This window comes from Eremothecium cymbalariae, chromosome 6 (genome assembly GCF_000235365.1).
Source record: "Eremothecium cymbalariae DBVPG#7215 chromosome 6, complete sequence".
NCBI lineage: Eukaryota > Fungi > Ascomycota > Saccharomycetes > Saccharomycetales > Saccharomycetaceae > Eremothecium > Eremothecium cymbalariae.
Window position 1 is genome coordinate 444,532 of NC_016454.1, and position 23,012 is coordinate 467,543.

The 23,012-nt window shown below is 39.3% G+C and overlaps 9 protein-coding genes across 9 annotated transcripts; 4 read left to right on the forward strand and 5 right to left on the reverse strand.

The window, feature by feature from the left end:
* Positions 1-1,172: 1,172 nt before the first annotated feature.
* Positions 1,173-3,260, reverse strand: SKY1 (serine/threonine protein kinase SKY1; the record flags this gene model as incomplete). The annotated part of the gene is made up of 1 exon (XM_003647390.1): positions 1,173-3,260. The coding sequence occupies one exon, from the start codon at positions 3,258-3,260 to the stop codon at positions 1,173-1,175; it is 2,088 nt and encodes a 695-aa protein (XP_003647438.1).
* A 1,393-nt stretch (positions 3,261-4,653) lies between these two features.
* Positions 4,654-5,652, reverse strand: Ecym_6240 (uncharacterized protein; the record flags this gene model as incomplete). The annotated part of the gene is made up of 1 exon (XM_003647391.1): positions 4,654-5,652. The coding sequence occupies one exon, from the start codon at positions 5,650-5,652 to the stop codon at positions 4,654-4,656; it is 999 nt and encodes a 332-aa protein (XP_003647439.1).
* Positions 5,653-6,608: 956 nt separating this feature from the next.
* Positions 6,609-8,186, forward strand: GUA1 (GMP synthase (glutamine-hydrolyzing); the record flags this gene model as incomplete). Its single annotated transcript, XM_003647392.1, has 1 exon — positions 6,609-8,186. The coding sequence occupies one exon, from the start codon at positions 6,609-6,611 to the stop codon at positions 8,184-8,186; it is 1,578 nt and encodes a 525-aa protein (XP_003647440.1).
* Positions 8,187-8,548: 362 nt separating this feature from the next.
* HEM4 (uroporphyrinogen-III synthase HEM4) lies at positions 8,549-9,319 on the forward strand (the record flags this gene model as incomplete). The annotated part of the gene is made up of 1 exon (XM_003647393.1): positions 8,549-9,319. One exon carries the CDS (start codon positions 8,549-8,551, stop codon positions 9,317-9,319), a length of 771 nt encoding a protein of 256 aa, XP_003647441.1.
* A 250-nt stretch (positions 9,320-9,569) lies between these two features.
* On the reverse strand, positions 9,570-12,842 carry TRS130 (transport protein particle complex II subunit TRS130; the record flags this gene model as incomplete). Its single annotated transcript, XM_003647394.1, has 1 exon — positions 9,570-12,842. One exon carries the CDS (start codon positions 12,840-12,842, stop codon positions 9,570-9,572), a length of 3,273 nt encoding a protein of 1,090 aa, XP_003647442.1.
* Positions 12,843-13,112: 270 nt separating this feature from the next.
* Positions 13,113-17,510, forward strand: ESC1 (Esc1p; the record flags this gene model as incomplete). The annotated part of the gene is made up of 1 exon (XM_003647395.1): positions 13,113-17,510. One exon carries the CDS (start codon positions 13,113-13,115, stop codon positions 17,508-17,510), a length of 4,398 nt encoding a protein of 1,465 aa, XP_003647443.1.
* Positions 17,511-17,689: 179 nt separating this feature from the next.
* ERG8 (phosphomevalonate kinase) lies at positions 17,690-19,033 on the forward strand (the record flags this gene model as incomplete). The annotated part of the gene is made up of 1 exon (XM_003647396.1): positions 17,690-19,033. One exon carries the CDS (start codon positions 17,690-17,692, stop codon positions 19,031-19,033), a length of 1,344 nt encoding a protein of 447 aa, XP_003647444.1.
* Positions 19,034-19,279: 246 nt separating this feature from the next.
* RFM1 (Rfm1p) lies at positions 19,280-20,239 on the reverse strand (the record flags this gene model as incomplete). The annotated part of the gene is made up of 1 exon (XM_003647397.1): positions 19,280-20,239. The coding sequence occupies one exon, from the start codon at positions 20,237-20,239 to the stop codon at positions 19,280-19,282; it is 960 nt and encodes a 319-aa protein (XP_003647445.1).
* Positions 20,240-21,979: 1,740 nt separating this feature from the next.
* FSH3 (putative serine hydrolase) lies at positions 21,980-22,756 on the reverse strand (the record flags this gene model as incomplete). Its single annotated transcript, XM_003647398.1, has 1 exon — positions 21,980-22,756. One exon carries the CDS (start codon positions 22,754-22,756, stop codon positions 21,980-21,982), a length of 777 nt encoding a protein of 258 aa, XP_003647446.1.
* Positions 22,757-23,012: the final 256 nt, after the last annotated feature.

Below are 23,012 nucleotides of genomic sequence, written 5' to 3' on the forward strand. Positions count from 1 at the left end.
TATCTAAATCTGATATGAGAGATTCGAACATCTTCTCTCGGTTTGGCTATTAACACAATAATTAGTATTATGTTCATGTCAATATTATTTACGAATATGGGCTCCCAGAATAACAAGCACTTAACCGAAAGGCAACTTCATCGGGCTTCCTTGTTGTAATCGGATATCCAGGATGCTTGCAAACAACATTACCCAAACCATGATGCAGAATTGGAATAATCAAGATAAATTCTGAGAGCAAACACAACTAAAAGGTGCACCATATCATGTGATTCGTTCCATATTGTTAAACCTAGATAACTCTTATGTATCTTTCTTTACGTACCTCCATTAATTAAGTGTTAGAGCATTCAACAGAAACAGATGATCCATCACAACAAGTCACAATCTCATCGACGCCAAAGTGAGAAGCCAGCTTTCTCCAATTAGATCTTTCAATTTTAATAATTATATGTCTTCAGTGTTTAGATATTTGAGCGAGACGCAGGGATTCAATTTTCAGATTTTGTAAACGAAACCAGTAGGTCAAAGCAGAATCAGTAGTGACGCAAAATATGGTAAGAATGCACAGGTTTTTTGCAGTAGCAGCATGCTTCAATATCTGGAGCATCCTTCTATTTCTTTTTTGTATTTATTTCTTCTTTCTTATTGCCAAATAGTAGAGTTTTAATTGGAATTTTTAGCTAATACGAAGCTTTTGATCATTGAAGACAAATGGTCGATCTCAACTGTATATAAATGTTAAGATGGAACTTTGGAACAAACTATGTAATAACGGTGGTGTGATATTTGTGGATTGGCTTTGAAGTTCGAATATATCTTTCCACATTTCTTGTAAGCTCGTAAATCCTTTCGTCAACTCGCACAATCAAGTAAATTGATGTTGTTGCCCTGCGAATGGTACGCGGCGGCCCGATATCAGTCCATAAGTAAGCCCCTTAGAATAATGAAATATGCTTAGAGATAACAATATTGAACTGTCTATTAGGAGCGCTGGCCGCATTAAGGAGGGAACAGAAGTAAAAAAATTACTATCTTAATAATTATGACAATAATAACAGTAATAACAATATAGTAAAGTAGTATAGTATAGTAATAACATCAAAAAATGATAAACAAAACAAGGGAGAAAATAAAGGGCATTGACCGTCGAAAATTGTTTCTAGTACAGATCAGTGCCGTTCATGTCGACTCACCTCCTTGTACCAACCAGGAATATCTATGCCACTTCCATACAACTTTCTATCATTAACAACAACGTTTTCCATACCAACAGTCCCAGCTAGCCAAGGATGATTAACCATACCACCGGCATCTGCCCGTTTTCTTGGATCCATTTCCAACATTGGTAACAAAAAACCAGAAACTTCTTCTGCAGTCGCAGAGTCGAACCCATACTTCTCAACAAGTACGTCTTTTAGAGGCCAAAACCTTAGCTTCTTTATATTCTTTAATTTTCCATCAGGAAGAAAGAAATTTTTAACGTACCTGCCGCTCTCAAATAGATAAGATGGCAAGCTCCCCAATAATTCGATTATCTGGGCGATGTGGTCGTCATCTTTACTATACGAATGTCCTTGATTCGGCTCGAAAAGAAAATCACCAGTCAATAGTTCAAAAATCAAACAAGCAGTGGACCAAATGTCAGCACTGCAACCCCATTGACAACCTAACAAAACCTCTGGAGACCTGTATTCACGAGTTTGGATAGCGTTGGTAAAGTGCTCATCATACCAACATGCATTACCCAAGTCTGCAATTTTAATCTGAATCACTTGACTGGCTTCGGTATAATTATCGTCATTGTTGTTATTACCATGGTCATCAATTTCCATAGAGGAAAAAGAGTTAGAAATGTCATGGTCTGATTCAGGCAGCTGCTTATGTAAAGATGAGCCAGAAGTAGTATTGGCTCCTGTAATCAGGGCTTGAGAAGAAAATGACCTACCAGATATTGATGGCTGCCTGCTGATATTATTTGGAGTCTGTCCCAGGATCTGAGATTTAAACTCTATAAAGTTATTGGAAGATAATGGGGATGGAAGCGGTTGGGAACCGGTTATCAAGGTATGTCTTCTTGCCCTACGAGTTGACTGGTCGTTAACGCTACTATTGTGGTTGTTACTGTGGGTGCGATTAACACTGCCTGTGTAGGAATTGCTCTCGCGGAAAAGCGGTGGCGAATCAAACATTGACCTCGAAGCTCTTCTTTTCAATCTGCGTAGCTCTTTCTTCTGCCTATCAAGATGTTCCATCATCCGCACAATGCCCTCCACATCGCCAATCTCCATCAATACATTTTCTGGTTTTATATCTGTATGAATAATGCCACACTTTCTATGCATGTAATCTAGACCCAATAATAACTGTTTTGCAATCTGTTTCACATATACGGTTGGAATACCTCTATGTTCATATTTTTTAATTAACGCCAACAAATTCTCTCCCAAAACTTCAAAGACCATCACTACATGTTCACCATTATCACCTTTGTGAACAAAATCATCGAGTAAATTAAGAATGTGGTTTGTACCAGATCTCCGATTCTCAGGGTCAGCTTTACGATCAGCACCGGCAGCACCTGCAGTACCTTCTTCACCTTCAACACACACCGGATCGTAGCTATCACTAGCTCTAGTACTACGAACTTTGTGCAATAGCTTCACCTCGTCCAGCGCAGCTTCAGTGTATACACGGTCACTACGAACTATTTTCATTGCAACATGATTCCCATTAACATTATCTTTGGCCAACCAAACAGTCGAGAAATGCCCCCAACCCAACTTCCGCACCAACGTATACCGCTTATCCTTGTAAACTTCCCCCTTGAACGCAGGATGGTAGCCCCCGGGTTTATAATCCCCCGCACTTTCCTCATTCTTCTCATCCAAAGACGAGTAATCCTCGTCCTCATCATCTGCCCCGTCATCACTCCGCAAATTGACAGCACGACTACCCCCGACAGAATCTTCAGGGCCCTGAATTCCGCAAAAATCACTCCCGGAAGACGAAGACAAAGTTGTTGTGGATGTCGAAGACGTCGACGTCGACGTCGAAGATGATCCCTCCTGCAAATCATGTTGATTGTTCTGCCCGGCCTTACTTCCCTGTGTCTGCAATGCCAAGGAAAGCTTGGACTTTGTACTACTCGTGCACTTCGAAGTCACAGACTCCTTCTGAAAAATATTCGGCGTGGACCTCACCCGCTGCTGATTGTGCTTGCTCACATATCCTGAGTGAAAGTTGATAGATGAACCCATTGCACTTCACTAGTTTAAAGTCAAATTCTCTATAACCCTACCTCCGTGCACCTGCTCTCCGTTCAAATCCTCCTATATTAAAAAGCACTATAATTATCGCACAAGTATCACACTATTATCAACCCACGACTACTGCACTTTCCTAAAATCTTATCCAAATCAAAAAGGAGAACGCTTGCTTGTGTGGGGTAAAATAAAACCACTTCTGCAAAAATTAAAAAAAATTAATGAAAAAACACGCGATGCAGCTTCTGATAGACAACCGTAAACAAAATAGAAAGACCAACTCCAAATCTTGGTTCCCGTATACTCCTAAAATTCCAATATCAATTCCTTCTTATATTTATATCGAACCCGCTCCCTTTTTATTTTGATTTTCAAAAAAGAGCACTTGACTTTATCGTAATGATGCCAGTATTTGTTCCAACGACTTAAAAACAAAAAAAACAAATGGCGACAATATTCGCTTAAAACCTTCAAATGAGAAACTTAATCCAATCTTACTATCCTTATTGATGATATAAACCTAGCTGATTCACTTCTCTGGACCTTGCAGCTTGTCTAAATTGCCCTACAATTCTTTGTTTCATACCAGTTTGCAGAACAACTTCTCCCCTTTGTTTTTAATAAAAATTCTAAAAATTCTCGTTTTTCTTTCCAGACGAGTTTTCTCGAGGAGAGCAGAGAATTGGCAGCGACGGCGATCAAAAAGACGGGGAAGGTTGAGCAGCTGAGCAAGCTTTGATAAATGGGTTGGGACTCTTCGGAGGCTATTTGCAGGGTGGCTGGGAGGCCAGGAGTGGTGCCAAGACGGTGTTCTTACGTAGTGTGGGACGGGAGAGTTAAGTTGTAGGAATGTTTCGTACATAGTGATTATTGATAGAAGATGGGGATATCTGTAGTAGGTGAAGAGTGGAATTTATAGGTGTGGTAAGTAGGTGGAGGGGGTGTGGGGAGGGTTACAGATGGATTGGATGATTTCCAGATGTGTGTTTAATTTTGGTGGATATATTTTTTCTTTTTGGGTGGGGTGTGAGAGCGAATTTGGTTCTAAAAGTGGAAACTGAGATGTGATATTGGAACGAACGGCAAACAAGTGGTGGAGTGATCAAATCAGAAGCTCGATAGTGGGTTGGAGGAAGGGCAGTTGGTTAATGTTACCGTATTACTATTATTATACTATTATTAAATTAAACACGGTCAACTAAAAAAAACTTCTATGTACAGACAAGTCTGTACGCCCTACTTTCACATATCTATTCATTTTTAGGATCTTCTTATTTTAAGGCCTTTGGTTGAGAGTGTCAGGGATAGGAATGATGTAATTCCGGTTGATACGGGCGACCAATTAATAGAGCAAGTAAAAGGAGAGGGTGGGGTGGTGGGCGGTTGTCTAATATTTTGAACGGTTTATTCTAGCGCGGCGCTCTGCTCGGTATCTTCTGAAGGGTACGGTGAGGGTGTGTTGTGATTCTTGCCTTCGTTGGAAAGGTTTTCCGGTTCGGATGGCAGGGATTTTTTCTGGAGGAGCCAGTTGTTCACGGGAAGCCAATTCTTTCGGCTGGCTGTTCTCGCCTGTCGCAGCAGTGCTAGCGGCGGCAATATTAGCGGCAGCGGTGGCATCGCCGTTGTTGTCATCGTTTTCATCGTTATCATGATTGTCATTATATGTATTATGAGCGCTGCTGCTGGCGGCACTGGCATGGTGGTCGGGATCGGCAGGCTGTAGGTAGCCAGAGGCCGTTTGGTCGTCCGCAGCAACAGTAATATCTTGCGACTGATAGTCACTGTTTCCTTCTTCAGCAGGAGGGATATAGTCATCTGACGAAACAGCTGCAGAGTTTTCCTCGTCTTCCTGATCCTGGTATGAAGGCCGCACACTTTCATAGGCCCTTAGAGGCTCCCTATCACGGTATTCTCTGGGCTCTCTGAATTTATATCCTCTCTCACCATCCAAACGATACGCCCCGGGGACGCCTCTAGACAGGGTACCAGTTCGGAAGTCCCGAGGATCCTGATCCCTATAATCCCTGCCCTTGTATCCACCACTAAGTATCCCTCCCCGGCTTGAAGGTCCCCCCAAACCATACTTACCGCCCCTGTCGCCATTACCGTTGTATCCAGAAGGATAGGGCCTCGACCTCGCAAGTTGTACGTGGTAGGTAAACCGCGAATCACTAGAAAATGGCCTCCCATCCAATATGTCAATTGCCCGTTCACATTCCTCCGACGTTTCAAATTGAACAAATGCATACGGCCGGTCTTGGAACGGCCTCATTGGAGGTATGTCAATGCGCACTATCTTCCCAATAGACTCAAAGTCTGGCACCATATCCCTGGCACGGGTGTCACGAGGGAACCCAGAAACATGCACCGTGTTACTACTACCCATCCTCACACTTCTGTAATATATAGCTCAGTGTCACCAACTCTTGTTACACCTTGAGTGAAGCCAACGCACTAATCACCAATGTTCGTTAAAGCTAATCGGTCTAGGATACCAATGAAGGAAAACAACAAAAAACCGAGAAAAAAGAAACTAACCACTTCGCAGCTAGTGACGTTCCCAAACCTACCTGCCCTCTCTGCTCATACTGTTACCCGGAGGCCAACCCTGGGTGGGATATAATGGCAAGGATGAGCTCTGCATCAAGAATCCCCGTTTTTCACCTATAACTCAGCGTTTCTCGAGGCTTATTGATCTCTCATTATGTTGCATTGAGCCAAAATCGTACCACACAAAAAACATCAGATATATAATAATACATAACTTTAAAAAATCATAATAATCGTGATAATAAGAATAATCATAATAATAATAGCAGTGACATTCCTTTCCGGGACGGCCCGTCTGCTTGCTCACAGAGACACTGCAGTTTAGCCGTAGAGTGTTATTGGGACGTTTGTTGGATCTTCGTAAATCGTGTAAAATGACTTATATTTCATGGCCGGGTAAGGATATCGCTGCAGATTCATTGTTTCCTCGAGGAATTTTATTTTCTTTTTATTTGACTCGACCCTCTTTAATATTCTTCGAACAAAAATTGTTCGAAGAATATTAAAAAAACGGAAATTCATTTTATCGAGATTGGTATAAATTATAAAGGTTTTTTGGCAAACGGATGAGATGAGGTAGGAAATAATAACGATTCGTATTTTAATTTTTTTTTCTGCTTCTTTTTTTTCGTTGGTACGTTTGTTCTGGATTTATTATGATTGTTGGTTGATGCACTTGATTTTCTTCTTTGAAGTTAGATATATACATATATAGGCCATTAGGGTTTAAGCTATTAGTGGGAGTTCTTTACGTTAGACATATATACACTACGCTGCTTTTATTTTTAAACTATGGGTGCGGTCGAAGAGGTTTCTAGTGTCTTTGACACAATCCTAGTGCTTGATTTTGGTTCTCAGTACTCTCACTTGATTACCAGAAGGTTGAGAGAGTTCAATGTATATGCAGAGATGCTTCCTTGCACTCAGAAGATCTCCGAATTAAAATGGAAGCCCAAGGGAGTGATTTTGTCAGGAGGCCCATATTCTGTATATGCAGAGGATGCACCACATGTTGATAGAGCAATTTTCGAACTGGGAGTTCCAATCCTAGGAATTTGTTATGGGTTACAGGAGTTGGCATGGATTGCAGGTGTAGATGTTGGACGCGGAGACAAGAGGGAGTACGGACGTGCAACATTACATGTTGAAGATATCGGATGCCCATTGTTCAAGGATGTGGACAATTCTACTGTGTGGATGTCACACGGGGATAAATTACATGGGTTGCCTGATGGATTTAAGGTGATAGCTACTACGGAGAATTCCCCTTACTGTGGGATTGCAAATGAGTCTAAGGCAATCTACGGAATTCAGTTCCATCCGGAGGTGACACATTCCTCACAAGGAAAGCAGTTGTTAAGGAACTTTTCTGTCGATGTCTGTGGCGCAACACAGAATTGGACAATGGAGAACTTCGTTGATACTGAAATCCAGAGGATTAAAACATTGGTTGGTCCTACTGCGGAAGTGATCGGAGCTGTTTCTGGTGGTGTAGATTCTACGGTTGCAGCTAAATTGATGACTGAGGCCATTGGTGATCGGTTCCATGCAATTTTGGTTGATAATGGTGTCTTGAGATTAAACGAAGCTGCTAACGTGAAAAAGACTTTACAAGAAGGATTGGGAATCAATTTGACTGTTGTAGATGCGTCTGACGAGTTTTTGAGTAAATTGAAGGGTGTTACTGATCCTGAAAAGAAGAGAAAGATTATTGGGAACACTTTCATCCACGTTTTTGAAAGAGAAGCAGCCAAAATTCATCCAAAGAGCGGCGAAGCAATCGAATTCTTATTACAAGGTACCTTATACCCAGATGTTATTGAGTCGATTTCCTTTAAGGGCCCATCTCAAACTATTAAAACACATCACAATGTTGGAGGCTTACTAGAAAATATGAAGTTGAAGTTAATTGAACCATTAAGAGAATTGTTTAAGGATGAGGTCAGACATTTGGGAGAATTGTTGGGTATTTCTCATGAATTAGTCTGGAGACATCCTTTCCCAGGCCCTGGTATCGCTATTCGTGTTCTTGGTGAAGTTACTAAAGAGCAAGTTGAAATTGCTAGAAAAGCTGACCACATCTATATCGAGGAGATCAGAAAGGCGGGTCTCTACAACAAGATCTCACAAGCATTTGCCTGCTTATTACCAGTGAAATCTGTTGGTGTCATGGGGGACCAAAGAACTTATGATCAAGTGATTGCTCTAAGAGCCATCGAGACCACAGATTTTATGACTGCTGACTGGTTCCCATTTGAACATGATTTTTTGAAGCATGTTGCATCTAGAATTGTTAACGAAGTTGACGGTGTTGCGAGGGTTACTTACGATATAACTTCTAAGCCTCCTGCTACTGTTGAGTGGGAATAGTTAGTATAGTTTTATATCTTTGTTTTTGCTTAACAGTACAAATCCACATTTTGTGCAAACTTTGAAAGCTGCACATTCGCTAATTTTTTATAACTGTAATATTTAATGTCTGAAATATAAATATTTACTTTATCAGTAGTTTTATTTGGATAGCTCAAGTCCATTTCAGATATGAAACGTTTTATACGTGAAGCTTGAGTGAACGTGTTGATGTATTTGCACTATTATTTATTAAACAAGTTTTCTCTCGCTTATCCTCGGACAAGTTAACCGATATGACGCCGACAAAGCTTTGTTTGCTGATTACAACTTTTGGTAAACCTGGCGACATCAAGCTTTAAGCATTGCAGCGGTCTAGTAAGATGAAGGAGATTGTATTCCTGAAGAATAAGACTATACCTGAAGATAAGTACCAGGAACAGTTTGAATCAAAAGGTTTTAACACTCACTTTGTTCCCCTAATTCAGCATACCCACTTGCCAAATCAAGCCCTAGAATTGTTCAAGAATAAGGAATACTTATCGGATTTGAAACATATCATTGTCACATCTCAGAGAACTGTGGAGTGCCTATATGAAGAAGTGATTCCATCTTTATCAAGTGATGAAAAGTCCAAATTATTTAATAAAACAGTTTATGTGGTGGGTCCGGCAACTCAAGAATTTATGACCAGATGTGGATTCAAATACGTTAGGGGTGGCTCAGAGACGGGGAATGGCAACTTGTTAGCAGATTTTATTATCAAGGAGCTCTTAGTTGATAAAACACCAACGAACTGGAACCCATTGCTGTTTCTCGTGGGAGAGATCAGAAAGGATACCATTACAAAGAAATTGACGTCTGCAGGTTTGAATGTCCAAGAGGTAGTTACATACAAAACACAACCTTTGGAAGACAACTATGAAAGGTTTAAGCAGGTTATAACTGATAGTTCTTGGGTAGTAATATTTAGTTCCCAAGGCACCAAAGAAATTGTTCAATATGTGAAGGATAGGAGGATTAAAATTGCATCCATTGGTCCATCCACTGCAAAATATCTGTTAGATAGCGGGTTGGAACCAGAGGTGGTTAGTAAAAACCCTGATCCTGTATCGTTGTATGAATCTATAATGCCGAATCTTCATAAAAGCTGAACACCGAATCTGACCGTGATCATGCATATCTGTTGACACAACAGTGTTTACATCTAACATAGATAGAGAGATCTGAGATACATTTTATGCATACAAACACGATATAAACCCAAGAAAAAAATATTATTGCCATTAGATATTGAGTTTGCATTTATGACAACATTATATCTAGCTTTTTTCAAAGATTCTCCTTGTAAAGTCAACCATATCTACATATAGTTTATGCGGTAGTTTATATCTCTTATAGGAACTATATAACCAATAAAGTTTCATATGCGTTCAAATAATCAACCTCCATGACTTTGGTTCTACCGCTGGTAAATATTTCAATCTTCGGATATGTCAAATACCCGCATCTTAATGGGATGAGGTGAATCAAGAAAGTTAGATAGTTCGAGTGTAAAACGGTGCGACGTTTACCATTAATTGCCCATTCATTACTGTTGCTAACTTCTAAAACGTAAGTATTATCATTTTTAGTAATTGCCCAGTTTTGGGATAAATTTTTAATTATAATATCAAATGGAATTAGTTGACCAACATGGTATTCGTCAGAACTTCTTGGTTCCAACTGAACGCTGAAAAGCTGCTTAATTGAAGGAAAAGTCACCGGAACCGTTAAGGTATTTAGCTCTACAACAGAGTTTTGTACAGGATAATCTGATATCTGAACACCGGCTGCCAAAGCTTTAATGCACTCATAATATTTTTTGGAGACGCTTGAGTCTAAAATTTGAGATTTAACTAACCTTATCAGTGGTTGTACGTCGGACAGAAGAATGATACATTTATCACGTTCAAAACTGTTATAATCATAAATTAGTTTTGGTAATATCACATGACGCCAGAAAATACTCCATTTTTCAAATAAATATTTGCCATTCCCTTCGTTTATACTGAGGAATTTTTTAGTTACCAAATCATCAATATGCTCTTTCATTGTACTGTAGTTAACAAAAAGCTCAAAAACATCAGTCATATCAAATGTATACCCCTCTTTGACTTGGATCTTATAATAATTTAAATAATGGCTAGACGAACCAGCAGGCAAGATTATTGGTTCATCTGGTTCAAAAGCATCTGAAACAATGTATTTTTGGTTAACATTCAATGAACAGGAATGAACTATGACAGGCATCTCAATAGACGATGAACTTATAATAAATTTAAAGTAGAAGGCATCCTTTTTAAAGATATCCTCGACGGACACTGCGATGGGTAAAGAAACATCAATTTCAAGCACTTGATATTGCTGGAATTTCTGATTTCCTCTTTCAAAAGACAAGTCAAAGCCTAGACTTATACGGCCTACCACACCATTAGTAAAGTAAGGAATTTTGTCTATCTTAAAGTCATTTATCGTGATCTGATACAGAGGAAATTCTTTATCATTATTAAATGCAAATTCAGGTGGTTTATCAGTATCCCGTGCTAATGCAGATAACTGTAAATTAAAGTTATCTATATGTTCTTTATTCTCATATTTTATCTCCAGAGACGCCGCATTAAATAAAGCTTTTCTAATGTTGGTTAGTGTACATCTGAAGTCTTCGTGATGATACAATTCCTCCATTACTAGAGTATCTTGAGCAGCAAAAGTTTCGAATTCTTTGCTAAAAACAGTGTCACCAACAGTTATTTCAAGATTTAACACCTCATAAGTTGAAAATGATATTTCAGTTGTTTCAAGTGTAAAAGTATTGGATCCCGGTTTAATAATTTGATCACTTGCTAAAAAGGTTAAGAATTCATCTTTAGAATTTTTCAATGACAATTTAATTGCCGAAACCATTATAGCTATAGGCACTATATTATTCTCTAATTTAATACGCAAAGCGTATGTATTTGGCTTAGAAAGAAAAGGGTTATGGGAAATTTTAACGGTGAATAAATTATCCAATGGATATATTAAATTAGCCTCAGAGGCGTTATTCAGCTTTAAGAATTCATCCCACCAGTAGGCCTTAGAATCTTTTGAAAATATGAGTAAATTCAAAAAGCAATTGCTTAAAATGCTGGATACTGGAATAGATTCGCCATCATTTTCCAAGTATTCAATTTCTGGGCACATCAACAAACACTTAACAAAAATTTCAAGCAAATGACCACCAATTACATCCCAATTCGATTCCATATAGAACTCATAGCAAGATTGTAAAAGGTCAAATGCCTTTCTATATTCCTTCTTCTGGAAGTACAACATGCCCATCTGCACAGATAGCCAATCCATTGTTCGTTGTCCTCTACCCTCACACTTCCCAAAGGAAGTTAGCAAACCTTTAGTCATCTCAATGAAAGTATTATGGAAAATATCTTCAGATTGAAATGTTTGTTTCAACAAATTATCCTCATAACGAATTGAATTAGGAGAAAACACAATCGAATCTAATCGGAAATCAGTATTCGCATATACTAACCTGAGCCAACAATCGCGTTGTTCGAGCTTAAATGTGCTATAGATTATTTTTGATAATTTTGATTTGCCTTCACTTATCAAACTATCACTTAAAAGCGTTTCCAAAAAGAAGTAATTGAATTGCAATATATTGGGCGATTCCAGAAACACTTTGTTTATATGAGAATAGAAAGCCCTTGATATCTGGAAGAGATTTTGATAATCGGTCGTTGTAGAAGTCAGCCGTTGCAATAATTCTAGTTGGTGAGTAAAAATGTACTTGTACAATACGTATTTTGTTAGTGAACCTTCGTTAATGGAATGCGCAATTGATACAATTGTACCACTATGCTTCTCTGAAGTAAATGGAACCTCCATGTCACCATTTGGTAGCTCAGACACTCCATTTTGGAGTAAAAGAGACTCAATTTCAGTCAATTGAATCGATGCTTCTTCATGAATATTAAAACTGAGGTACAGCCTTAATAGATTTTCGCGATATACCAAAGAGTCTTGGAACGAAAGAGACTTCGATTGGAGCTCACCATTAAATATTTCCAACCGCTTTTCCAGTATATCTAACAAAGTATTCTTCAGCAGCGAAACTGTCAAGTTCCAAAACTCCTGCTTCTCCTTCGCATTTTTATACACCGTCTTGATCTCATGTACCTTAACAGTAGGGAAATCTCTGTGGAACTTTTCTATCAATGAAACCGATTTAAACAAGTTGGAATCAACAACCTCAGAATTGCAATGAAAAAAGATCATGTACTTGGAAGGAATTATTATACGAGCATCCTGTTTGACATCAGAACTAGTTTCTTCCCCAGGTGTCCATTTCCTAATCAATGGCCTCACCTTATTTCGATACTCTTGTACCGATGAACACGTAACAAATATAATAAAAATAAAGGGGACATCTTCAGATAAAGCATTCTCAGCACCAGATACTGACGGAACAAGATCCACAGGTAACTGGTCAATAGTCTTCAGAGAACCTCCATCCGGTTTCCAATGTAATGAGCTTAATGGCAGCCTAGCTTCTAATTCCGATTGAATGGTGTCAAACACAGCTAAAGGATCAAAGTAGCTGATCTTCACAGTATAACCCCTATGAGACTTATTCATCGATTAAACTTATATCCTGACCTTAAGGACCACTGTTAACTAAAACTACCGTCACCACCTGCCCCAATAGATTACTGTTGTAGATTTAACGTTCATTTGAAGTCATTCTAATGTTTTAAGTCGTCTCGATCGCTTGTCTTCTTCAACGACTTTGTTATAAAGTTTCGACGAGCAAAGATGAGAACCACATATTCAGCGACTCTTTGATATTAAGCATACTTGAATTGAACTGAAGGGTTATCAAAGGTTCAGCTCAACTAATATACTGGTATGAATGGTCATAATTCTTCCAATCCATTCGGTGTGCCTTCAGGACGATTTAGGAAGTACCAATCACCTTACGCAAACAGACGAAATGCAAGTCGGTCAAGAGTGTTTAAAAAGAATGATAATAGGACGGTAGTTTTGCCAGCTATAGGTAATTTCGAAGCAAAGCTATCGAATCAGATCTTAGGAGATACTGATGACACCCTTAATTGGGCTCATTCATTTATACAGAGGGGCAGGCAACTGCTGTATAAAATCAAGACAGATGAGCAAGCGTTCAATAGAAAGCTAGCAGTGGAGCAGAGTCGGGAATGTTTGAGGGAGTCCTATGTTGCGCAGTTAATATCCCAAAATGATGAGGCAGATGGGCCCAGTAATGGGGTTGGTAGAGTTTCTGTTGGAAATGGAGAGGGAGCTCATTTGAGGATGTGCGACGACCGTTATGGTACGGACACCTCTTACAAGAACTATGAGGAAACTATAGATAACAGTCTCGCAAGTTTTGCGAACGATGATAATCTATTAAAGGGGCATGAGGGACATAGGCATGCGATTATGGTTTTAGATGAGAGTTCTGAGGGTGAGGGGCCTCGTGTAGATGTTGAAGAATATTCCAGTAATCCTGAGGAGTTGAAGGGATATGATGAAGAGAAGGCGGAGGAAAATGATATAAAAATAATCGAAGATAGCTACAATTATGATTTAGGGAAATATAAGAGAGGACATCAACAGGAAGAGGAAGAGGAAGAGGAAGAGGAAGAGGAAGAGGAAGAGGAAGAGGAAGAGGAAGAGGAAGAGGAAGAGGTAGAAGAGGAAGAGGTAGAAGAGGTAGAGGACTACAATCGGCAGTATTCTGCAAGTGAGGTAGAGACTAATTTCGAGGAACTACCTCTTGAACACTATTTGCAGAATAGCAACGTAGCAGCGGTGCACACCGATAGTGATAACTATAGCGAGGCTAGTAAGAGCTCATATGAAGTTCGAAATCCAGAACATGTTATGAGTGACGGATTGGATTACGATATGGATGTTGATGGCATGAATGCTATTTCTACAGGTTGGGATTATGGAAAGAATGATCCCATAGACGAAAAATATGGGCATATTTCAGCCCATAGTTCTGTTTCAGCAATTTCGAGTAGCCAACAAGGGCAGGAATATATGCCTTCTATACGATCTATTGCGGGGCAAGCGCTCTATACTACTCTGAATATGTATTCGGATGCAGTCCAGCCAGACTTACCAGAATCCGAGGGGCAGAATAACATTTCAGAAAAAGGATTAGGGGGCTCTGTATTTGATCCTTCTTTACAAGATGACAGCATTGAGGACATCGGTATTAAACAGTCATCTACATCTACCAACCGCGCTGATTTATCTCAAAACGGGGATGGAGTTGTCCACTCCGAAGATAAAGAGAAGAATATTCAAACTGATGACATTCTAGGGGAGTACGAAGAAGGTCTGGTCAACAGTGATGATCAATATAAGATAGGTTCCTTTCCAAAAGGCAAAGGACAAGGGCTCGTTTCAAATTTGAAGATATCAAAAGAAACTCCGAAACGCTTAATACATCATATTTTCAAAGGCTTAACAGGCAATGAAGGAATATCAGAAGGAACAACCTCTCCAGCTGATACAGAAAGTATTTACTATTCTTATGATGAAGAATTAAACGTTATTCAAGATGATTTAGTGGCTGCAGAAAATCCTGAAGAAGGTTTAAATGAGAAATCTGAAAAGAAAATGGAAGAAAATTCCGAAGAGCATCTACCAAAGTATTGTTTGACATACACTGGATCGGCCTACAGTACTGACACAGAAGATAAGAGTTCTGACAATCAAAATCAACTACAGCGGTATGCGTCTGCATTTGAGGTGAATCCATTTGAGGAACAATCTGATGTTGCTTTTGATCAACTGCTGTTGAAGGGACTTCTAAAAAAACTTGGTATTTCATCCAAAGAGAGAGATGTTACGTCCATAAATACTGGATCTGGGGGAGCCGACGATAACGAACGGATCGAAGAGTTTTCATCTATTGGAAATGAAGACATAGATAGAGCTTCAATTGAATCGGAGAAAAAATCTGAAGCCATTACTACAGACAGTGGATTTTCAGACTTAAATTTTAAGCCAGTTCTTGGTAATGTATCAGAAGTCTCGTCCTCGTCTCATCAAGAGTTGGAAATTAATAATTCATATGGAGGAGATCCTGCTGGGGTGAATAGTAAATCAATTGAAACTCAGCCTTCGAATCAGCAAATGTACTGTAAATTACCTGAGAAAACAGTTACGCTAGACTCTGTAGAGGAGCCAAGTGCACCGTTTTCTTTGGATCATGAAGTGTCTGAAAAGAAAAGCAACTTCAATGAAAAATCAGAAAGTCAGTTATCTTCGAATGTTGCTGCAGTAACATTCAAACAATACTTCCCAACTTCACAGTTCTCAAGTCCACATATGAAGACTCCGGTATTCCACCATTCTAAAGATCCCTCACCAGATATATCTATGCACCATTACGTTAATTCTGTTCTTAATTCTACTTCGGATCCAAATATTGATGAACCTGAAAGTGTTGATGCAGAAATGGAAAGTTTAGAGCTTCAAGATATAACTAGTAATGAGCCCCAAATTCCAGGTGATCTTATTGAAACAGAACCAAAGATATCTTTAAGTGGTTCTCCCCAATATATTTCCAAGGTAGAGGAGTTAAGTGATATATGTTTATCGAAAGATTCGTCACCTATATCCCTAAAACAGGACCAGTTAGTGAACAAGGCAGGGCTGAGAGCGAATATCTTGGACTCATATTCTCGTGATCGGAAGTTATCTTCTATTCAGGCTGCTTCAAGGGATTCATACACTGAGATTAACAATACTAAGAACAACAATAGCATTCTTTTTAATGCAGAGGATAAAGGACAGGTAATCCAAGAGGCCCAATTAGTTGTCGAGGGAAATACTGCTCTGTCGCAGAAGTTGCTTAACTCGATAGATTTGGATGTTGACTCTAACAAAAAGGGAAGCCATCATAACTCTCAGGACCAACTTTATGTATCTCAAAGTCCAATTTGCTCTCAACAGATCTCGAAGCAGAATAATAAAATTGAAGATCTCGAATATCAAACAAGACTACCAAATCATAAATTGGTTGATTTAAAACATGATAGGGCGGCAAATTCTTATGTAACAACCGCTGAAGACAGCCCAGAACGCAATGAGTTAGCTGACAAAACCTCGGAAACAGATCACTTTAAATATCATGATTCTAAAATAGAGGACCCGAAAAAATCCATTGATAATTCTTTGAAGAGCATCGATCTAGAACAAAAATCCGATTCTAAATCAATAGAATCAGAAGAATCTGCGAAGACAGAAAATATATTAACTGAGGAATCACAACCTTTTGAACCGCGCCCGTCGTCTACTTCAAGAATACTGAAGTCATCTGTATCATCCCTGGGGAAGATGTTGACACATATCAAAAGCATTGCCTATACCGCCAAAGGTTTAGTAGGTACTATAGATATTGAAAACTATACTTGTGATGATATTACGGTATCGCTACAGGACTCAAGGCGTTCTGACGAAAGTAAAAGGGTTATAGATATCTCTCAAGAGCGAGAAAATCATCCAAATAAGATAATCACCAACACTGATACAGAAACCAATGTGAATGAGATGTTTTCAAAGAGTATTCTCAAAACCCCTCAAAAAGAAGATATGGGAACTGAAGGCTCCATCGCTGATCAGACAAGTAGTTGTGACTCTAGAAGCTCCCTAGCTCCTGAAGAAAAAGAACACATTATCGAAGAGGTAACAGTATTAGATAACTTAGGCCAAGTTGTAGAAGGCTATGAAGATAACACTACACCAGAAATTTCCAATACTAGAGAGCAGAATCATGACTCTGAACTTCTCAGAAATATCTTCATTGACGACCACATCGAATTGTTTATAGATGGACCTGGACTAAATTCTGCTTCGCAGTCCTTGCAGATTGAAAAGCCAGTAAAAGTTGAATCCAGAAGTTCCTTGGTCACCGATTCAGTTCGTGAACATACCTTACCTCTCAGTGCCGCATCCGAACTTGAAGACAAAATACATCGATTAGATGAAAGTACTACTACTAGCATACCAATCGCTGCCTCTGATGCGCTAAATAAAAAGAAACCAAAGTCATCAGGTGGTTCAAAGGAGAAGAAACGAAGTGTCCGTCGGCGCAGAAGGCCCATAACTGACGAATCTGTTATTCATGGGAAACGCAGGAAAATTCATGCCCCTCCAGAGGAACGCCGTTTTACCAGACCTAATACAAGGGAAAGCAGACGCAAAAGATCTATATCTCAAGATGAAGAAAGGAGTTCTAAAAGGAACCCTCCATCCAGACATAAATAATAGTTTTATCACTCGTATCGTATATTAGTAACACTTCATAATAATTATCAATGTGTACGGTATACCGGAGGCTTTTTAGGTTAAGGTTTAATTAAATTTTAGAGGCTGCACTGACTAACCAGAAAAGTGTATAACTTATCCCCAAGTAATAGAGGCCATTGTGTGACATTTACATATTGATGGACGTTTCAAGATCTTTCAGTGTACCAGGGAAAGTTTTATTAGCCGGTGGCTACTTGATTCTGAAATCAAAATATCAGGCTTATGTTGTTGCACTTTCTTCGCGTATGCATGCTGTAGTATACCAGGAGAGAAACACAGCGACTGATGGCAAATTTAAAGTCACAGTGACTAGCTCCCAGTTCAATAATGATCAATGGATCTATTCTTTGGATCCATCTAATAACTATGCACTTTCAGAAGCATCAGGCCGGAAAAATCCATTTGTTGAAAAGACTATAATTAATGTATTCGTTTTATTTTCACCAAAAGTTGCTGAGTATGGTCATATATTTGTTAATATATTCTCAGATTCTGGTTATCATTCTCAGAATGATAGTATTGAAAGGAGCAACGGATATAAAAGGTTTCGTTTCCACAATCAATCAATATCTGCTGTTCCAAAAACAGGATTGGGATCATCTGCAGGACTCGTCACTGTCCTTACAACCGCTTTAGTCTCGGTTTTTAACACAAAACTTGACATTAACACGGATTCTGACTTATTTCTGATCCATAATATTTCACAGATATCACATTGTCAAGCACAGGGGAAAATAGGAAGTGGGTTTGACGTTGCTGCGGCAGTGTTTGGAACAATCTTGTACAGACGATTTGACCCGCAGTTGATTAACTGTTTACCAAACATCTCTTCACCTGAATATCCTAGATCGATCTGTCAAACGGTTAGAGAAACTCACTGGGGTGTCATAAATCGCAGCTTCAGTTTGCCTAAGGGTTTAAGAATTGTAATGGGCGATGTAAGTAATGGCTCAGAGACTCCAAAGTTGGTTTCTAAAGTAAAGGCTTGGTATGATGCCTACTGGCCCCATAGTTTGCAACTTTATAAGGACATTGATAAAGCTAATATGCGTTTCATTGACGGGTTAAATGAATTAAACAACTTGTCTATCAATAAGCCGGCAGAATATTCCGAATTATTGGCTGCTATCCAGCGAGGTAATGAATTAGATAGATATCCTGTATTGAAAAATATAAGGGCTGCTGTCAACTCAATACGTGAAAAATTTAGAATGATAACGTTAGAATCTGGTGCGGACATCGAACCACTAAAGCAAACACAGTTATTGGAAAATTCAATGAAGTTGAAAGGTGTTTTAACGGGGATGGTTCCAGGTGCGGGTGGACACGACGCGATAGCATTGATTGTGACGGACTATGACTCTTTGATAGAACAAACGGGAAATTCGCCAACGTTCAGTGCTGTGACATGGTTAGATGTTATGCAAGAAGAAATCGGTATTTTGGAGGAAGATCCAAGTCATTACCAAAACTTCACGTAGCATAAGATGAATTTAAGTTGTATCTTCTTTTAAGTATATATGTATATGTTTGTTTGTATGCTTCTGTATTTAAGTTGCAGTTGAAATAACATCACGGGTATATATACCAAAGAAACAGGACTATATTTTAATAGCGACCAGATATTACACTGACCAGTCGACCCCTGCATTCGGGGATGACATCTCACTACCTCGCTGATGACAAGCCAAGAAAGTAAAAATAAATAAAATAAAAACCAACTTATGTCATAAGGAGGTTTTTAATGTTCTCACACCTGCAAGACCCCCCTCGAAACGTGAAAGAATCGTTTTTATCCTGTTGTTCTTTACTAATTCATTTATTTTCACCTGTTCTGGCACATGTTTCACGGGCTGATGTTTATCGGGTATATACCTCTGTCTAGTAGGCAAAACCCAATCAGATCGTCTCACAGGATTCTTGAATTTTGGGATTATAACTTCGTAAAGGCCGGTAACAACAGCTGCATCCAGTGCATTCCTGTCCTTGGGTTGCTGCGAAAACTCCTTTTCTAATCGATCCTTCTCCTTCGAAGTGAGCCTCATGGACCTTCTGACATTGGTGTCAGAGTTATTGTTAGGTATTATACTCTCAACTGAAATTTCTGCTCTTATAGGATTCGTAGGAATTTGTGCACCAGGCGAAGAGTGTTCATCATCTGCTCCCGTTTCATCAGTCGCAGACAACGCTGGCGATAACGGTTTCCTCGTCTCTTCTGACTGTCTTCTGGAGCTTCTTCTAGTAATAGGAGGCTTATATTCAGAGTCATCCGTCGAAGAATCATGCATATTCCCAAAAGAATTACCAACTCTGTTTTCATTCCCGTTAGGCAATTTTGTGTTAATTCGTTCATAATAAACGCCGCATTTCAGCCTCTTCAGAATACTAACGTTCACTCTCCCGCTTTCTGACCTGCCTCTCTTAAAAGTCTTGATAATAAAATAATCCCTATAAGATTCAAACTCCATAGGCTCAACCATCTCCGCAACCTCTACCGCACGCTTCAACAACTCTAACCGTCTTTGCTTAATTCTACCGGCTCCATTATAACCTTTAATATTATAGGCCCTTTCTTCGTTGAGATTTTCAGTCTTTTCACCACCAGCTACTAAAGATGAATTATTATTATATATACCTGCACATACTTCATTTAAGGCTGCATTCGCCTCAGACCTGATGGTTTTCATCATCACAGATATATACTACCTCCTTACAATAAGCAAAATGTTGACCACAATAATAATGTCCTTATAAATATAATGTCGCTATAATTTCGCAACGTCTCTATATGGTCTTAATATTTTTTTTACATATTATCAATTAATGCTCGAGACCTAGAAAAGGAGGTGACGTATTTCCGGGTAATGAAATCTGAATTACAATGGTGTTGACACACTTGATGACTGCGGTGATGCAGGTTGTTGAAATGTATATCTAAGTAATTTCGAGATTATGTATGGGATAAGGGGTAGCAGGTGGGCCAGGTACTGGCATACTGTGAGCGTTTTGTCGAAGAACGCAGTATGTGTAGTGGTACAGGCAGGTGCAGTAGTGTATTATTAGATAGGATGGCGAGCTAGTAGGGGGGAGGGTAGGGTTTTTGTAAATGTGCCCGTGGCATATCGCTGTCATTTGCAAGCAGAGAGGAGAGACAAGAGTATACATATAATAGATAGTATGGGGTGGAAATCAGCGGGTGTGTTTATGTGGGTGTAGATTTACAGTTGTGTGATGGGGGTGGGGCAGTTGGGATGAAGTAGGGGGAGGCGTTGTGGTTGCTTTTAATACATGGAATGTACGCGATTGTTAGGGCAAGAAATATGAACGGGCCAGGGAGGAGAGCAGCAGTGGTCGGGATACTGTAAGCTGGATTTTGGGAGAGCCGGAGAGCGTATGATACATAAATTGTAGATAAGGTTATACATAGAGGAGTTATTGTAGATATGATCTAATCCCTCCTGATCGTCCAGAGTTAGTTATTCGGAAGGGGTTTGTTTCGTCAGACATCTCAGTGGTCAGGATCTGATTGATTATCCTTTTCCTTAACCAAAGTCAAGAAGTGTGCTGACGTCGTTCAATTTTGGGCAAAAAATTTCAGTTATGGACACAAAAGAAGTTATGATATACTTTCTTCTTCATATTTATGAGACCAGCTGAATCCATCATCAGGCTTGGTTTTTGAATTTGCCAACGCAGTGAACATACCAGTTATGCTGGGCGATTCGAAAATAGCCTTAATTCAGATGATGGAGCATCCTATACAAGGAATCATAGGAGCGAGTGTCGGCCAAGAAACAGCAGCAGTAGGATAGTCCTCGACCACGCAAGAGTTAGTGGGAACCGCGATAAACTGGTGAATCCAAGTACGAAGGTTTCGAACTGAAAGAAAGTGAAATCCTGATTGTCTTATATTAAAAGAATGTAGTACCAAAGTCGATTCTTTGGTTCAAACCTTGTCTCTAAAATTAGAAATAAAAGAAGATGAGCAAGTTTACCAACAACTCCAAAAAATTAAAAGGAGAGAATCAAACAACAAAGCACGCCATTCATACGTAGAAATCATCAAATATTTTGCAGTTAAGGTTTTGTAGTATTTAAATTATAAATTTTTCTTCTAACTCAGGGTAATAATGGAGGTCGGTTGTGCTTAATAGTGGGTGAACTAAGCGGATTTCATTAGGATGGAGGATTATGATCATAACCACCTCAGCAGGACAAGTGATCTTGGCTACCAATTTTCTCCAATGGGTTTATGTATAAGGAAGGACTATAATGAATTTCTAACTTGGGCTGTATAGCTATATTTATGTGGAACATATTGGTTTTTGCAAAATGGTGATGGAGAGACCGGGGAGAGGAGAGTTGAGAGAAACTCTGATATGTTTCACTTGAATAAAAGCCGTGAAAATGTCAGAGAGCTTTTTGGCTCAAGCTTTACCAAAGCCGTCGATAATATTTAGCAATTCTTCCTCTAGCTCAGGCATATCACCGTCCTTTTCGCATTTTTTCGGGTTTCCTAAGTCTTCCGCTATAGAAGGCTGATCAAGTGATTTTAGCCAGTTCACCACCTTTGTGACAAATACCTTTGAGTTTGGCACAAAATGGCCTCCGGCGTGTTTCAATAAGGTTTTGGAATTATCTGGGTATGCATCGTATAATGCCATCACCCGTTCTTCTGAAACCACGGTGTCCAACTCGCCCATAATATGCAACGATGGTACGTTTATGGAGTCTTTCTGATACTGTTTATAGTACGGGTCTGGCTCAAGCCTAAACCCACTGAAACTGATAAAGAACTTTAGGTCAGGCTGTTGTTCCTTAGTCAACCCTACTATTTTCCGGAAGTTTGTGCACAAGTACCCCGCAAATGCCGCACCTTGGCTAAATCCAATGATCCCTTCAAACGGACCGTTCTCAACTATATACTCACGTATCTTGCTGTATGTGGTATGTGGAATTTGCAACCTACCGTTGAAATCCCGAATCCACCATCCATGCAATTCTATACCATCTACAGTAGGATCATATGTTGTTTCCTCGTTGACGCCTCCCCGATCAATTTTGATTGGTGCACACGGATAATATAGTTCATATCCTAACTTTATCAACTCTTTACGTAGACCTCCCGTTTTAGAGCTAAATATCGCATCAGATTGAGCATAGCCATGAAGCATCAATACCCTTTTCTCCGTTTCTTCTGTCATGGTGTTTCATCCTGCATGTCTTGCATGCAGTGTATTGTAAAAATCTATGTCTTGATCTCCTCTAATATCCTACCCACGCAGATCCTAAATGCTAACACTGACTTTAGCGTGGAAGCACACCACGCCGCATACACTACACCACATAAGACCCTAAAAACACTGGATTACATGGTTTGGATAAAATATTCGTCACTTTGAACCACATATATATACATATTATATATGTGGAAAATTAGAATATTTTTTCCAGAAGCAC